Raw genomic sequence first — 17753 nt, 5'->3', positions numbered from 1 at the left:
ATATTTTAATTTTTTTCAGGAGTTTGAAGCTAACACTAACTTCAAATTGCAATGAGTTTTGTTAAATGAACCCAGAAATAAAATTTAAAACCAACAAAATCTCACAAATGAAAAAATATGAACTAATAAACTAAAGAATATAAATACAAATTAATATATGAAAATAACTGCATGAAAGAAATTTATACTGTAAATATGCGAAGATATTAAGTACCAATATAACTAGATTTAGTATCAAATAATCCCAAAAGCATTGATATGCAGTGCTTGTTAAGATATAATCGAGAAATCGATTTTTTAAATATATCGTTTTAAGTAAAATTGTCATGTAGAAAATAGTAATATATCCAAAACTTATGAAAATTAATCAAGTAGAACAATTGCTGTTGTGTTTATATTTAAAAAAAAGTCTATCACTACAGATAACAGATATTGTAGCCAGGACACAAGTAATCTAAAATATTTGTTTTGGAGTTATGTCCCCTGTATGTAGGCTCCTACTTTCTAATTTATAACGTCTAAGAAAGATGCGATTTTACCCAATTTTCCATAAGAATTACTTTTAACTATAAATAACTTTATACTCAATGAATTTTTATAATTTTTGGATATATTACTATTTTCGACACGACAAGTACGTAATATTGTTTTTGCTAAAAGCAACATATTCATTTAAAAAAATCGATCTGTCGACTCTATCTTAACAAACACCATGGCATATTAATGTCAACCAACCAAAATCTCTCGTGAAATAATGATAGGATATTCTAAGCTCAAAGATTTGTTTCTGCCGACACTTCACAATTCAGATGTGATTTTTATGGTTTTTTTTGTAATTATTTTACCTTTGCTCTTTGATTTGCCACCTGAAATGAAACTGTTTTTATAAGCAAGAATTCTTCTACAAAATTTGTAGCCGTTTCACAGCTGATGTTTCACCTGTGTATGTTTTTTAGTTGCAGTCACAATTGCTGCTATCACAAACAATTAGATAAATTCACAACCACAAACTTTCTTACTTTAATCACAACATTAAAAAGAATGAAAATATTGAAAAAAATTATATTGTACCTACCTGCTATGGAATTAATTTCTCATTAAAAAAATTTCACTTAATTTGATCAAGTAGTTTTTTTTTCGCAGAGGAAAATCAAATTTTAATAAGATTGATTGTATCGCGGCCATCTTATTTATTTCATGGACGAGGAGGGGGGTGCCTTTAAATGAAAAAGGGATTAACAAATGACAAAATGAAAAAGGGATTAAAAAAAGACAGAGAAACTAAAATATTTATCCAGGTTGTTTTTCTGTCCATGTTTCAAAATCTTGTCAAATTTTGACAAACTTAAGCAATGATAAAGTTATCTCCCTTGTCCCTCTTCTCATCTGCGAAATAGGCAAGATGGTGGGATATGATTGATCTCATTAAAATTTGATTTTCGTCTGTAAAAAAAAAAGTACTCTATCAAATTAAATGAATTTTTTTATGAGAACTTAATTACATAACGGGTACGTACAATATATATATTTTTTTCAATATTTTCATTTTCTAATGTGTTCATTAAACTAAATAAGTACCCATCTTTTTTCTGCTGCATGGCTGCAAATATCTTTTTAGAATATTCCTCACGACCTTTATCACAGCCTTTTTTCATAGATTCCACTTTCAAAATGTTTGATCCCCTTGATTTCAGGAGAGATAGAAGAGGAGTCATATGGAGTAAGATTAGATGAATAGGGTGGTTATTCCAGTTCAGCAATGTTCGTTTTAGTTAGAAATTGCCAGAAATGTATGTTGTGAGCATATGCATCTTATTACTTTTTAGACCAATCTCATTTGTGTCGTTCGTTTGTGTTTCCCTCGGTTGTTTGAATCTGACTTTGTCTTATTTTTTGTTTTTATCAGACAATGATTGAAATCCAAATCCAAGAAGCTTTTCTCCGTTTCATGGCCTGTTTAATGAAAGGTTATAAAAATTATTTGAAACCAATCATGCGGGAGCCTACTGCCAATACCACAAAGGCAGCATCATTATTTGATATGCAAGGTAAAACCTTCTTTTTTAACAAACATCTTGTTAACACTGCACTTACATATTTCTTTGGTTGAAACATTTTTCTCCTTATTGAAAAGTAAAAAGAATTCTCGTTTCGTTATAAAATGATTGAAATTCAAATTTCAAATTTACTTGAAAATAATACGTTTTTGTTTGGAAAAGCATGATTTGTCAAGAAAACATCATGACTGAACATTTTGTCGTACAAGGATGAACTCCTCTTTCTTGCTTATTCCATATAAGTGTAGAAAAATATACAAAGTTGAGACATGCAAGATACTGTGAGTCTGCTTACCAATCGACTACAGCATGATTGTCTTCAAGTCTAATGTAAACAAATACTTATTGTGCAGTTCTCTTGGATGCTCATTTCCTTTTATATAATCTTCTGCCCATCCCACCCCTTATTTCTAGTCTATCATATGGAGGTGATCATTATCTAACTCACAATTTCTTTAATTTTCATCCTTGAGTAACCTCCAGGCCTTCATCCGAACGATAGTGAAAAATCAGCTGTGACTGACCACATATAAAGGGAAATCATCTTGTGGGACAAAGGAATTGGACATTTATTAAAATAGCCAACAAAATTTAAAAAAAAAAATCCATAAAAAAATTAAAAAGGGAATGAAAAAAATCACAACAAATAATTGTTACCAAAGGCCAGATAAGTTACTCTTATATTTACATAGATAATTTAAAGTGTTTTTTTCTTAAAAATAATAATGGTGTGAAGCTTGTTGTGTTAGAACAAAAATCTAATGGTGATTTCATTAGTCATAGTCAAGCCTAAAAAACTTTGAAAATTAAACAAATTATTGGTAGTGCATTAAATTTTCACATGATTTTGTTTAATTTTCAATTTTTGAGCAATTATTTAGACTCTAAACTAGCATTTTTGTTTTTGTTCTAACTTGACAAACTTTACTTTTGTTTTTAAGTAAAACAACACTAAAAAATAAGTTAGAATACAAAAATCTTATCTAGGTAGGTAGAAGAGTAATTTATCTTGCCTTTGGTAACATTTTTTTGTTGTATATTTATTTTTTCATTCTCTTTTTTGTTTTGTTGTCTAAAGCAACATATATGTTGGCCTCTTAAATAGACCTGCTATAGGATTAGATACAAATGGGAACCATTAGTTATAAATGGTAGATTAAAACAGCAATAAATAAAAATATAGAAGTAATAATACTACATATCAACAGTGAAATTAGGTGTAAAGATCTCAAAATTTATATTAGAATTTTTCACATCAGCCTATGTTGCAACTTGCAATGGATGTTGGCATTGAACGACAATCGATTTTAAGTGATAGACTTCTGGAAGTTAAAGGTTCAATCCTTAACAGGTGATATGAAAAATAATTAACATTTTATTCAAACTGCTGTTCTGTTCTCAGGTGTCAGTTTCAATACATTTTAACCCATCAGGTGCACAGTGTCAAACTTAAGAATCTTTATGTCGAATTCAGGAATCTTTGTGTGATTTAAAATTGAAACACTTATTTCATTTTTTTTCTTTCCTTTTTTTGAAGGATTTTTGAAAAGTCGTGACAAGGCATATGTGAAATTCTTCATGCTATTGCTAAAGACACAGACTTATATTCGATTTATTGAAGAACGGTCGTTTGTATCGGACAAAGATGCAAGTTTAGCATTTTTTGATGAGTGTACTGAAAAGGTGAGTAATTGTTTTGTTTTAATATGTCGTAAGAATTGGTCAATTCAAAGATGTGTCTTTGCTTATGTTTCAAAACTTTTGTTTTCTATCGGCAGGTCGATGATACAAAAGATGAACCGAAACTTATTGATTTTGACGAAACCCATAAAAGGTGAATAAAAATCCATTTTTTTCATGATCATTCTTTCCTTAGTAATCTGCAATCTATATTATATTTCTCTTTGTCTGTTCATTCGACTTTTTCTTTGAGAATACTCGGCCAATCTGGTTGAATTTTTGTATGGACCTTTGCTATGATAAGGTGCAGCATCTGTTTGATGTGTAGGTATTATTAGCGATTAGTATTTAATGCAAAAATGAACACGAACTTAACCATATTCAACCATCAATATGGCATAGAGTAATCATTCTTAGTCAACAGCTATAACACTTGCCCATCTTTAACGGCTAAAATGTCTGATGTTGTATATAAAATGCAAACTTTCTATTTTTGTATATTAAATTCTTATCTACGGTTTTGAATCTTTGTTGCCATAAAAATTGTTTAAACAATTTTTTTTAGAAAACCTACATACTTTTGCATTTCTGATAGAATGAAAATAGTTTTTGTAGAAACAATCTTTGTTTTAAAGGTTTTAAAGATTCTGTGTTGACACCTTTTTAATATTTCTCCTTTTGAAATCTGGAAATTTACTGTAAAGACAAATTAGAAAAAAAGAATTTTTTTAACCAATTGAATGTTTTTGCTGCTAGAGTAAAATATATTTTTAAACAAAGTTCCAGATCAGATTTTATGAAAAGAATTACAATAAATAAGAAAATTAAAAACTGGAATTGCATAAATTCCGAAATAATGGTACAAAGAAAGAAATTTTGGCACAATATTTGATGAAATATGAAATAGAACATTTGTGATTAGTTTTCAAAGATTTTTAAAAATTGAAAAACAATTTTATACTAAAATAATATTTTATGGTTAAGAAGATGGGTAAAAAAAGAGATCATCAAATAGAAATGTTATTTACTCCACTGATTCTTCTAAGATATGTTAAATAAATGTTTACCTGGAATCCCAAAACTAAAACAACTGACACTTTTTGTTTCCTCCCCATCCAGTGAAAGAACTGTATTTATTATGCCTCCTGAGCCAACTGGATTACCAGAAGGAGTTAAATACAGGTGAGAAATCCTATTTATTTTATTTTCCTCTTATTAGAGAATTTTATTGTCAACAATGGCATAATTAAATTATAAATAATGATGAATCAATAAGTTTTCATTGAAAAATAATTTGTTAATTTTATTTTTTTATATCGGACTATTAGTCTCATCTTTATTAGTTGTTGCTTGTTTGTTTTTATTGGTTCACAACGTTTCGGCCAACTTCCTCTGGCCTTCGTCAGGTAGTAACCGCGACGGATAGGAACTTCGAATCTCCTAACTGCATTCTCAGCCATCACTGCCATCCGTAGTTGTCGTCGTCTCACCACATTTTTGACCAATTACCTCTGGCACGCTTTGGGTGGGATTGAAACCGCTATCTTCAGACAATGTTCATCTGGAACCGTAGAGATTCAACGTCTCTATCAACTGCGCCACGGGCCCCGAAGGGCGATCAAGGTTGGATTCTTTGATCTTATAAATCCACATTTATTCATTATCTGATCTTCCATAGTCGGGTCCGTACCGATTGGTATATATATATTATTCCTTAATTGGAATTTTTTTTTTATTTTGAGATGAGCATTTTTATGTTAATTTTATTTTTTTATATCGGACTATTAGTCTCATCTTTATTAGTTGTTGCTTGTTTGTTTTTATTGGTTCACAACGTTTCGGCCAACTTCCTCTGGCCTTCGTCAGGTAGTAACCGCGACGGATAGGAACTTCGAATCTCCTAACTGCATTCTCAGCCATCACTGCCATCCGTAGTTGTCGTCGTCTCACCACATTTTTGACCAATTACCTCTGGCACGCTTTGGGTGGGATTGAAACCGCTATCTTCAGACAATGTTCATCTGGAACCGTAGAGATTCAACGTCTCTATCAACTGCGCCACGGGCCCCGAAGGGCGATCAAGGTTGGATTCTTTGATCTTATAAATCCACATTTATTCATTATCTGATCTTCCATAGTCGGGTCCGTACCGATTGGTATATATATATTATTCCTTAATTGGAATTTTTTTTTATTTTGAGATGAGCATTTTTATGTTAATTTTATTTTTTTATATCGGACTATTAGTCTCATCTTTATTAGTTGTTGCTTGTTTGTTTTTATTGGTTCACAACGTTTCGGCCAACTTCCTCTGGCCTTCGTCAGGTAGTAACCGCGACGGATAGGAACTTCGAATCTCCTAACTGCATTCTCAGCCATCACTGCCATCCGTAGTTGTCGTCGTCTCACCACATTTTTGACCAATTACCTCTGGCACGCTTTGGGTGGGATTGAAACCGCTATCTTCAGACAATGTTCATCTGGAACCGTAGAGATTCAACGTCTCTATCAACTGCGCCACGGGCCCCGAAGGGCGATCAAGGTTGGATTCTTTGATCTTATAAATCCACATTTATTCATTATCTGATCTTCCATAGTCGGGTCCGTACCGATTGGTATATATATATTATTCCTTAATTGGAATTTTTTTTTTTTTATTTTGAGATGAGCATTTTTATGTTAATTTTATTTTTTTATATCGGACTATTAGTCTCATCTTTATTAGTTGTTGCTTGTTTGTTTTTATTGGTTCACAACGTTTCGGCCAACTTCCTCTGGCCTTCGTCAGGTAGTAACCGCGACGGATAGGAACTTCGAATCTCCTAACTGCATTCTCAGCCATCACTGCCATCCGTAGTTGTCGTCGTCTCACCACATTTTTGACCAATTACCTCTGGCACGCTTTGGGTGGGATTGAAACCGCTATCTTCAGACAATGTTCATCTGGAACCGTAGAGATTCAACGTCTCTATCAACTGCGCCACGGGCCCCGAAGGGCGATCAAGGTTGGATTCTTTGATCTTATAAATCCACATTTATTCATTATCTGATCTTCCATAGTCGGGTCCGTACCGATTGGTATATATATATTATTCCTTAATTGGAATTTTTTTTTTTATTTTGAGATGAGCATTTTTATGTTAATTTTATTTTTTTATATCGGACTATTAGTCTCATCTTTATTAGTTGTTGCTTGTTTGTTTTTATTGGTTCACAACGTTTCGGCCAACTTCCTCTGGCCTTCGTCAGGTAGTAACCGCGACGGATAGGAACTTCGAATCTCCTAACTGCATTCTCAGCCATCACTGCCATCCGTAGTTGTCGTCGTCTCACCACATTTTTGACCAATTACCTCTGGCACGCTTTGGGTGGGATTGAAACCGCTATCTTCAGACAATGTTCATCTGGAACCGTAGAGATTCAACGTCTCTATCAACTGCGCCACGGGCCCCGAAGGGCGATCAAGGTTGGATTCTTTGATCTTATAAATCCACATTTATTCATTATCTGATCTTCCATAGTCGGGTCCGTACCGATTGGTATATATATATTATTCCTTAATTGGAATTTTTTTTTTTTTTATTTTGAGATGAGCATTTTTATGTTAATTTTATTTTTTTATATCGGACTATTAGTCTCATCTTTATTAGTTGTTGCTTGTTTGTTTTTATTGGTTCACAACGTTTCGGCCAACTTCCTCTGGCCTTCGTCAGGTAGTAACCGCGACGGATAGGAACTTCGAATCTCCTAACTGCATTCTCAGCCATCACTGCCATCCGTAGTTGTCGTCGTCTCACCACATTTTTGACCAATTACCTCTGGCACGCTTTGGGTGGGATTGAAACCGCTATCTTCAGACAATGTTCATCTGGAACCGTAGAGATTCAACGTCTCTATCAACTGCGCCACGGGCCCCGAAGGGCGATCAAGGTTGGATTCTTTGATCTTATAAATCCACATTTATTCATTATCTGATCTTCCATAGTCGGGTCCGTACCGATTGGTATATATATATTATTCCTTAATTGGAATTTTTTTTTATTTTGAGATGAGCATTTTTATGTTAATTTTATTTTTTTATATCGGACTATTAGTCTCATCTTTATTAGTTGTTGCTTGTTTGTTTTTATTGGTTCACAACGTTTCGGCCAACTTCCTCTGGCCTTCGTCAGGTAGTAACCGCGACGGATAGGAACTTCGAATCTCCTAACTGCATTCTCAGCCATCACTGCCATCCGTAGTTGTCGTCGTCTCACCACATTTCATCTCAAAATAAAAAAAAAAAAATTCCAATTAAGGAATAATATATATATACCAATCGGTACGGACCCGACTATGGAAGATCAGATAATGAATAAATGTGGATTTATAAGATCAAAGAATCCAACCTTGATCGCCCTTCGGGGCCCGTGGCGCAGTTGATAGAGACGTTGAATCTCTACGGTTCCAGATGAACATTGTCTGAAGATAGCGGTTTCAATCCCACCCAAAGCGTGCCAGAGGTAATTGGTCAAAAATGTGGTGAGACGACGACAACTACGGATGGCAGTGATGGCTGAGAATGCAGTTAGGAGATTCGAAGTTCCTATCCGTCGCGGTTACTACCTGACGAAGGCCAGAGGAAGTTGGCCGAAACGTTGTGAACCAATAAAAACAAACAAGCAACAACTAATAAAGATGAGACTAATAGTCCGATATAAAAAAATAAAATTAACATAAAAATGCTCATCTCAAAATAAAAAAAAATTCCAATTAAGGAATAATATATATATACCAATCGGTACGGACCCGACTATGGAAGATCAGATAATGAATAAATGTGGATTTATAAGATCAAAGAATCCAACCTTGATCGCCCTTCGGGGCCCGTGGCGCAGTTGATAGAGACGTTGAATCTCTACGGTTCCAGATGAACATTGTCTGAAGATAGCGGTTTCAATCCCACCCAAAGCGTGCCAGAGGAAATTGGTCAAAAATGTGGTGAGACGACGACAACTACGGATGGCAGTGATGGCTGAGAATGCAGTTAGGAGATTCGAAGTTCCTATCCGTCGCGGTTACTACCTGACGAAGGCCAGAGGAAGTTGGCCGAAACGTTGTGAACCAATAAAAACAAACAAGCAACAACTAATAAAGATGAGACTAATAGTCCGATATAAAAAAATAAAATTAACATAAAAATGCTCATCTCAAAATAAAAAAAAAATTCCAATTAAGGAATAATATATATATACCAATCGGTACGGACCCGACTATGGAAGATCAGATAATGAATAAATGTGGATTTATAAGATCAAAGAATCCAACCTTGATCGCCCTTCGGGGCCCGTGGCGCAGTTGATAGAGACGTTGAATCTCTACGGTTCCAGATGAACATTGTCTGAAGATAGCGGTTTCAATCCCACCCAAAGCGTGCCAGAGGTAATTGGTCAAAAATGTGGTGAGACGACGACAACTACGGATGGCAGTGATGGCTGAGAATGCAGTTAGGAGATTCGAAGTTCCTATCCGTCGCGGTTACTACCTGACGAAGGCCAGAGGAAGTTGGCCGAAACGTTGTGAACCAATAAAAACAAACAAGCAACAACTAATAAAGATGAGACTAATAGTCCGATATAAAAAAATAAAATTAACATAAAAATGCTCATCTCAAAATAAAAAAAAAAATTCCAATTAAGGAATAATATGAAAAATAATTTATTTGAAAGTTGATTTGTTTCAAAGTAAATTGTTTTTAGTCTTTTCATTGATAATGTAAAATTAGAGCAAACATTTCTTTCAAGTTTATTTTACTTTTCTTTTGCAATTTTTAACTGAATAAATTGCTTGCATTAACTTGAATAAATTGCTTGCATTAACTTGAATAAATTGCTTGCATTAAATCGAATAAATTGCTTGCATTAAATCGAATAAATTGTTTGAATAAAACTGAATTGCATTATGTGTTTCCATTATATTAAATAAATTGGTTGAATTTAAAGCAAATAACATGTAAAAAAGTATTTAAAGATTTTTTTTTAACACTATTATTTTTTTTGTTTTGTATTTGATTTTTAATGTTATGTTTTAGCTATAATGGTTTTCCTGAGTTGAAGTCAGAGCTATTTTTAATGAAAAAAGCCTCTACTCTCTCTCTACCTGGTAAACAGTCCGTCTGTCCAAATAGCCCAATGGCTAAACGTACCAAACAAGAAGTACGCATGGCACAAAAGGTTAGTCATATGTTTCTGTTTACTTTAACAAGAAAATGTTTATTTCTTTTACATTGATAAGTTGCAAACACACTAAGCAGTATCAGATTAATAATAAAGAGTTGTTAATCAGTTTTTATTTTTATTTTTTTTTAAACAAAACTAGAAAAAATTAATATAAAAATAAAAGGACAAAATCTAGAATGAATCTCTTTCTGCTCACTATATATCCCTCTATCTTTTTCTTTACAGCCGGTTAAATAGAGGGAGGGTAGAGCGGTGGCCCTTGATATACCTAAGGCTTTTGACAGGGTATGGCACGATGGTCTTCTAAGGAAAATTAGATCATATGGAATCACTGGAAGAATTCATAATGTAATTAAATCCTTCTTAAGTAAGAGGAAAATCAAAGTTGTCCTCGACGGTCGTACATCTAAACAATATGACATAAATGCGGGAGTACCTCAGGGGTCTATCCTTGGACCTCTATTATTCCTGATATTCATAAATGACCTCCCTGATAAAATTGTTTCAGAGATGGGTATATATGCCGATGACACCACTCTCTATAACAGATATGAAGGGAAAACAAATGAACACATATCCAAGGAAATGGCAGAAACACTAGAGGATGACCTTCAATCTGTAGTGGAATGGGGAAAAAAATGGTTGGTCACATTCAATGCTGCTAAGACTAAACTTGTTTCCTTCAATAACTACAAGAAACCTTCTCTACCACCAATAGCAATGGCCAAGAACACATTGCCTGAAAGTACTTCTTTTAAACTCCTCGGCCTAACGTTTACAGGGAATATGAACTGGAATAGATACATTGAGAGCATTGCCAAGGCTGCTGCAAGGAAGGTTGGCTCCCTCTACCATGCTAGAAAACTACTTACGGCTGACAGTATCCTATACCTCTATAAGGCCACCATTCGCCCATGTATGGAGTACTGTTGTCACATCTGGGCTGGTGCATCTGCTGCTTGTCTCTCGCTCCTGGACAGGGTTCAAAAGAGAGTCGCCAACCTGATAGGTCCTGAACTGTCATCTAGGCTTCAGCCTCTGTCCCATCGACGAGCTGTTGCATCCCTCTGCCTGTTCTACAAATACTTCAATGGTGAATGCTCTGACGAACTGCAAACACTTGTACCTCCCCGACGTAACTACCCCCGACAAGCTACTAAGTCTCATCCCTTTACAGTAGAGATCCCTAGGTGCAAGAAAGCCTTTTACTCCAATAGTTTCTTCCCCAGAACTGTGGGTCTTTGGAACTCCCTTCCGGGATTCTGCTTTCCCAACTGCACTGATATGCAGAAGTTCAAGTGTAATGTTAACAAACATCTTTCTACTCATCTCCCTTGATAATGACCCCGCTAATTAAGTCCCTAATAGTAGCCCCCTGCTTCAAAGTGGCACTGTGCCTTGTTTGGGGTGAAAATTGAATAAATAAAAAAAAAAAAAAAAAAAAAAAAAAAAAAAATAGTATTACACTTGTGATGGTATTTGCTTTTGTTTATAATGTACTATTCTAAACTTTTTATTCTTGCCCTTTTTTATTACCTTTGTTAATAAATGGAAAGGGAGAGAGTGATATAGCGAGAGGTGGGTCACTTGATTTGACTAAGTAAACCAATTAAAATAGAAGTTTTTTCAAACATAACTTCATCTTAAAATTGAGGAATGTATTTTGTGTAATATATATATACACACTGGCCTGAGTGAGTGCCCGACATTGTCCGGGTGTTTGGAAGTGTGTATTGAACAAAAAAGAAAAAAAAGTGGTAGTAGGCAGGCAGGCTCGAACCTGTACCGCAAAGGAGGAAAAGAATATGAAAAACAAACGTAACATCTTTGCCGTTGCATCCATCGCCAAACTGGAAGTGACGTAGGTTTAAATTAAGGCTAGACAATCTAAAAGAGGAGATGACTTTCGAAAATATCGGCGAAAAAAGTGACTCCCTCTCTGTAGAAAAGTGCCCAGTTGAGGGTGAAGGAATTACTGTTTTTGGCCAATTTTTTTATATTTGTTGTCCTAGAGTCGAGCTTCAAAATGATACCAATTTTGTGAAAATCCGTTGCCTCTGTCAAAAGTTTTAGACAGACATACATACATACATTTAAACAGACAGGTGAAATTTATATTATAGATAATGTCACATGTTGAGACTGTAAACACACACACATGCAGGCGGTCGACAGGGTAACATAACCGCCAATGGGTGTAGATCTGTCAAAACTGACGACTGGAGGTGAATAGGTGCAAGAGAACAAGTCTATACAAACAAGTTAGATGAGAGAGAATGGAGTCAAAAAGCAACTGTAAGCCACGAGTCACGTTATTGCACTGTGTCATTGAAACTCGCCTACCTCCTGCTCCCCCCTCCTGTCTACCGACTGAAATGAGCAACACAAAGCAAGAAATAAACAAGTGTTTTATATTTTTCTAACAAACAACTGTTTTGTTGCAAGTTCTTTTATTTTATTATTATTATCTACCTGGCAACATCACACACACATGCATAAACCTTAAAGAAACAAATGTTGATTAACTCTGCTTTAGTAGAATAGATTTCAAAATTGCCCTCTATAGTGATAAAAATAAATATAATAATAAAAATAAATAAAATATATTTTTTTTTCTATGTTTTTCATATTGCTTCCCAGCTAATTTTATTCTTGCTGCATATAAATTAGGTCTCTGTCTCTTGTTCTCAAATAATGACTGCAATTTCTTTCTGCCGTTTCTTTCCAGATTGCACAGCAACAAGTTGGTACGCCAATGCTTTGGGCAAAGTGTCTTCTCAGCCATTGCTACAGCCTCTGGTTCATTCATCTGCCAGCTTATGTTAAGTTTAGTCAATCAAATGCTCGTTCGCTTCGGTTGGCATATGATGTTTTGCGAAAAATGAACGTCATGAACGGTATCCGTCCTGATGAAGTATGTATTAAAAAAAAAACTTTTATTTTTAATGTTTGTTGAACCTGTTCCCCTTCCACACACCTTTTTTGCCCTTTTACTTTTCTTTCCTTTTGCATTTTCTCCAAGTAAAAAAAAAAATTTTTTTTGTTGAAGAACATCAATTAGTAAAGGATAACATTTTTCTAGATCAGCCAACATCGAGATAGACAACCTTTTTTGATTGACATGGGTTTGAGTATGTATAGCTAATCTTGCAACATTTCTGATGCTCGATATCATTTGGATTATTCGGATTATTGTTGTCCTCATTTGTTGCTCATGTTTTAGATGATGAAACCTCCAACGTTACTCAGTTGTATTTTGTTTTCCTTCATATTTCTCTCCGGGGCAGAAATTAACGGTGATTTTAATGGTGAAATTGGGTTAAATGAAAAAGGACATTTTTTTTTTCCTTTCAGGTAAAGAGAGGGGTTTAATAAATATAATTTATCTAAATATTTATACCAAAGGTAAAAGAAACCTTGAAATGTATGAATTCTATTAATGGGAGTTAGAAAAAAGATGTTTAAAATGTGAATGCTGCAAACTATTTTTGTGGTGAATCTACAAACAAAATGAAGGTTTACCTGTGTTATTCCGTGTGGAAGAAGAGACAAAATGGCTGAATCATTTACGTACTTGGAGTGCATGATGGGAAGGCAGTTTTTCTTTTCTTTTTTTTTTTAGTGAAGTAAGACATAAAAGGAGGTGAACAGGTCGTTAAGATAGATTGAAGAAAAGAGAGAGGGTGTCTTTGCGTTGGGTAACTTTTAACCAGCCTACTCTTTTGTAGAGCACGAGCTATTTTGGCCATGTTCATCAAAGTGTTGTGCCAGTTTGCCAGTAAAAACTTAAAATCAAAAAAATATTTTTTTAGTTATCTTTGCACATTTTCTGCAAGATTTGCAAGCAAAATCTTTTCAGCTTGTGTTTGCTCAACCATCTTGCATGGCAATGAAACATAGGCCCTAGAAGCTTCTGATGTGCAACAGCTTTGACATAAGGATCGTATTATGATCAGATGGATGTGCAGCTATTAACTAGAGGAAACAATTTCTTTGTGATTCATCAGAAGCTTGGTCTTGGAGTGGGGGTTAGATGCCTTGTATGCTTCATCATCTCAGGTGGTTTGGCCATATACAGCATGCCATCTCTTAAATCAACTCCATAGCACTCCTGGATATCCCAAGCACTAGGGAGCATAGTAGACAGAGGAAGATCTAGCTAGAATATGTAAAACAAGTGATTTGATTGCATGCAGCATGATTGATATCAATCGTTTGGATTGGATCACATGGAGAGCAGACATGAGACATTGCTTGGTGTTTCTCACCTCTGAATCAACTCCACTCACAACCCTTTAAATACGAAAACCGGATGATAATGATATGATTTTATGAATCTCATAGAAATTAGTGAACTCTGACTTGATTATATCAGATGACCACCATAAAAGTTTTTATCTTTTCTATTATTTGATAATTCAATTTTACTAGTTTCTCTTGAATACTGAAATTGAATCGGCATGAGGAGAGGAATATTGTTTTCAAGATAATTTTATTTTTTCTAAACCCAAAATAATATTGCTGATGCATCGATTATTTTCTTATAAACATATTTCCTTGCAGGTGTGTTACCGAGTGGTATTGCAATTATGCGGCCAGTATAATGAACCGACTTTAGCTGTAAAAGTATTGTTTGAAATGAAGCGAGCTGGTGTCCAACCAAATGCTATCACTTACGGATATTATAATAAGGTATCGTAAAAGTTTCATTGCAAATTCATTATTTCATGATTTTTTTTTCTATTAACTTTTTTTTTTCTATCAAACAATTTTCAAGCCTGGTGAATTAAATGTGTATGGTTGATATGCTGTAAAAGCAAATAAAACCAGATCTTATGAAAAGGAATGCAATTTGTGTCTTGTGGGTTATAGTTTGTTTGAAGAACAAACTTTGTTTTTTGATTGGTGGATCATTTGAAAGATAACGTAAAGAATCACAAATGGACAAAACAAACTTTAATTCTAGCCAAATATTACTGTGTATCTGCTAGTTTAAAGACTTAAAAATTGTATTCAAATTTTGTGTGATCAGATGTAAACATCAAACATGTTTGTTTTCATTATTATATTAAAAAATGCTGCTGCTGATTTTTTGTGAGGGGGGTGAGAAATTCAGATGTGAATTTGGAAACCATTGGCAAATAGAAAGTCATTTTAAATGTTTACATACCAAGATTGAATGTTAGGATTTATTTTTGCTCCCAAAATATAAAAGACGAACAGTATTTCTCAGACGATAAAAAAAAGGGCTTGTGTTAGATTGTGCTGGGGTGACATTGGGTTGCCTTACTGATAGTTAATTTAGGAAAATTGACTATTATTATTAAAAAGTTAAAATGTTACATAACAAAACATTATTATTATTATTTTGTTAACTGTTATGTAGAAAAAAAGTATGCCGAGAGAATGTTTTAAAAGAAAGGAATGTTTAGTAAAATATTCAGGTTAAGTTAGAAACAATAACAAGCAAAGAATGTGGTGTACATAAACAAAATAGATTTTCAAACCTAGCGATAAAAACAGTAAATTTGGTTAGAAAAAGTGACTAAATGTCATGTGCTAGGTCTTTATGTTGTTGAATGACATAAGCACAAAGGATTAGTTTGAATATATACAAGCAGAATTAGGAGTTAGAACAGAGTTAGAGTGCAAGCTAGACAGATGGAGAGAGTTGGAGCATTGGAGACAGGGTCTATATGGTCCTGTACGCAGGGAAAAGCATAATCTAAACATGCGATCTTTCAACAGGAAACCATTTGGAATAAAAATTGTCCAAAAATATAACCAGACTTCTTGTTGTTTCTTTAGAAGGAATCTTCATTTCAGCTTTTAGCAGATTCATCAACCAAGACCACGGATGAATGAAGGTAATGTTTTTCTGTTTGGCAAGATATAATTCCCCAGAGAAGATGTTCCATCCCTTCTGTTGTTAAGGAAATGTTTGTTGATAAAATGTTATGACCTTTTGAACTGTATATATGTGTAATGTATATATGTGTATAATGTATGTATGTGTTATGTATATACATGTGCAGTTATATATACCACTACAAAGAATATTACGACACATGTAGATGGTGCGAAGAAGCTGTATGTGTACCAAACGCATTATGTACCATGTTTGTTATACACACGCCTGAGATATATATATATATAGACCTTACACACCCACAATGTAACATATTGTAATTCTGTGCCATGCTTTGCTTGAAGGGAGTGCAACGTAACACTTGTCCAGAATTCCCTCTATATTAAAAAAACTAAGGAAAATCTGTATGATCTACGTACATCAAAAATCAAGTAATTTGATTGTGTAGTTTTATTTTTAAATGAGAAATTCACATTTTTTAACTAAGCAAACAGTGATGATATTGCAATGTCATCTGAAAAACAGGTTGAAAAGAGAGGGAGGACTCTAAATAATTCAAACTTACAAGATTTTAGAAAGCCATTTTTAACATGGGGACATTGGAAAAACTCCAAATTGTTTAAAAATGATTTAACAAAAAAGTACTTGATTAATTAATATGAATTTTGGAATACAATATTTTCTTTCCATCATGGATACCTACATTGACAGATTTTTCTTTTTATTGTTTTTAATATCATGAAACTTCTGGAAAAGCACCCCCCCCCCCCAAAAAAAAGAAAAAAGAACTGTAAAATATTTATCAATGAAATATTTCATTAAAAGTTTCTATTTGAAGGTTTTATTTATATTTTTAATTCTATTTCCAACCCACTCAAAGAAATCCTTATTGTGTTGAGATGTATACATAAATGTTAGAAAATCATGAAAGTTGTTGGTGAATTTTTAACAATAGAAATGTTATCTTGACCATTTCAAATTTATTTAGTTTATGACTTGATATATCAACTTTCAGATTGAAATTCATCAATATTCAAAAGAATTACTGATAAAATAATTGCAGAGATCTGAATTGATTCACATGTTCTTGACTTTAGATTTTTCTTTTTTTAAATTTTTTCTTTTACTGAAATCATTCCACAAAAATTATGTTGTTATCCCTTGTTTGCTGACTTGTCCATTTGGTTTTATTGACTTCATTTTTGTTCATCTTCAGGCTGTGTTGGAGAGCAAATGGCCAAGTGCTACAAGTAAAGGTTTGTTATTATGGAACAAGCTTCGTAATGTCATTACTGCTGTGGCTCAGTTACGTCGACGTATTGCCCATCAACGGAGCGCTTCCTACTGTTCCAATTCTGAAAGTGATTTTGATCAAGTCAGTCATACGAGTATCGACAGTTGTATGGAAGAAGCGACTGCTGGCATCGTAGACACCGCAAGCAGCAGTAACACTGGTGTGAATGCAACCACACCAAAGACGGAACTTGCTATAGATATGGTTGTGACAGGTTCTAATGGAAACAAAGGGGCCAACGAAGAAAGAATGAGTACAGGTACGAGAAATATTTGAACTAATTAGATTTTTTCAGATATTGTTTTATTTTATTGAAATAAAAATATCTATTTTTATTTAGTTTAAAAACTATGAAGTACTTTGTAAACTGATGTAGCGATTATGAGTACATCTGTGTTCTTCCTTTTTATGGAGATATGATTGGTTGGTGAAACCATAAATAATGACTGGTGGAGTTGCCGCCATATGAAAAGTATGCCAAAGCTTTACACTAAGGATATACCAGCTCAACCACTGAATACTGTAGCCAAATCCATTTAATTATTTCAAATGAATATATCCCTTTCATGGGACATATCAAAAGAAGAAAAAATCCATAAAAAATTTATGCTTTAGAAATAAACATCTTTGTCATT

General features: G+C 33.9%; 1 protein-coding gene across 2 annotated transcripts in view; it reads left to right on the top strand.

Annotated features, from left to right (window-relative positions):
• The window catches only part of LOC145266602 (C-myc promoter-binding protein-like), a 183429-nt gene that overhangs the window by 123634 nt on the left and 42042 nt on the right, over positions 1–17753 (top strand). For both annotated transcript variants that reach the window (XM_080122499.1, XM_080122489.1), the window contains exons 16-23: positions 1907–2048; positions 3595–3740; positions 3836–3891; positions 4857–4919; positions 9808–9949; positions 12684–12869; positions 14519–14647; positions 17041–17377. In XM_080122499.1, coding sequence (XP_079978625.1) covers positions 1907–2048; positions 3595–3740; positions 3836–3891; positions 4857–4919; positions 9808–9949; positions 12684–12869; positions 14519–14647; positions 17041–17377 — 1201 coding nt within the window. The remainder of the gene's footprint in view (positions 1–1906; positions 2049–3594; positions 3741–3835; positions 3892–4856; positions 4920–9807; positions 9950–12683; positions 12870–14518; positions 14648–17040; positions 17378–17753) is intronic.

This window comes from Euprymna scolopes, chromosome 4, assembly GCF_053919585.1.
Source record: "Euprymna scolopes isolate OS-2025 chromosome 4, ASM5391958v1, whole genome shotgun sequence".
In the NCBI taxonomy this organism is placed as follows: domain Eukaryota; kingdom Metazoa; phylum Mollusca; class Cephalopoda; order Sepiida; family Sepiolidae; genus Euprymna; species Euprymna scolopes.
The sequence above is the reverse complement of the archived record's forward strand: the minus strand, read 5'-3'. Positions and strand labels throughout refer to the sequence as shown.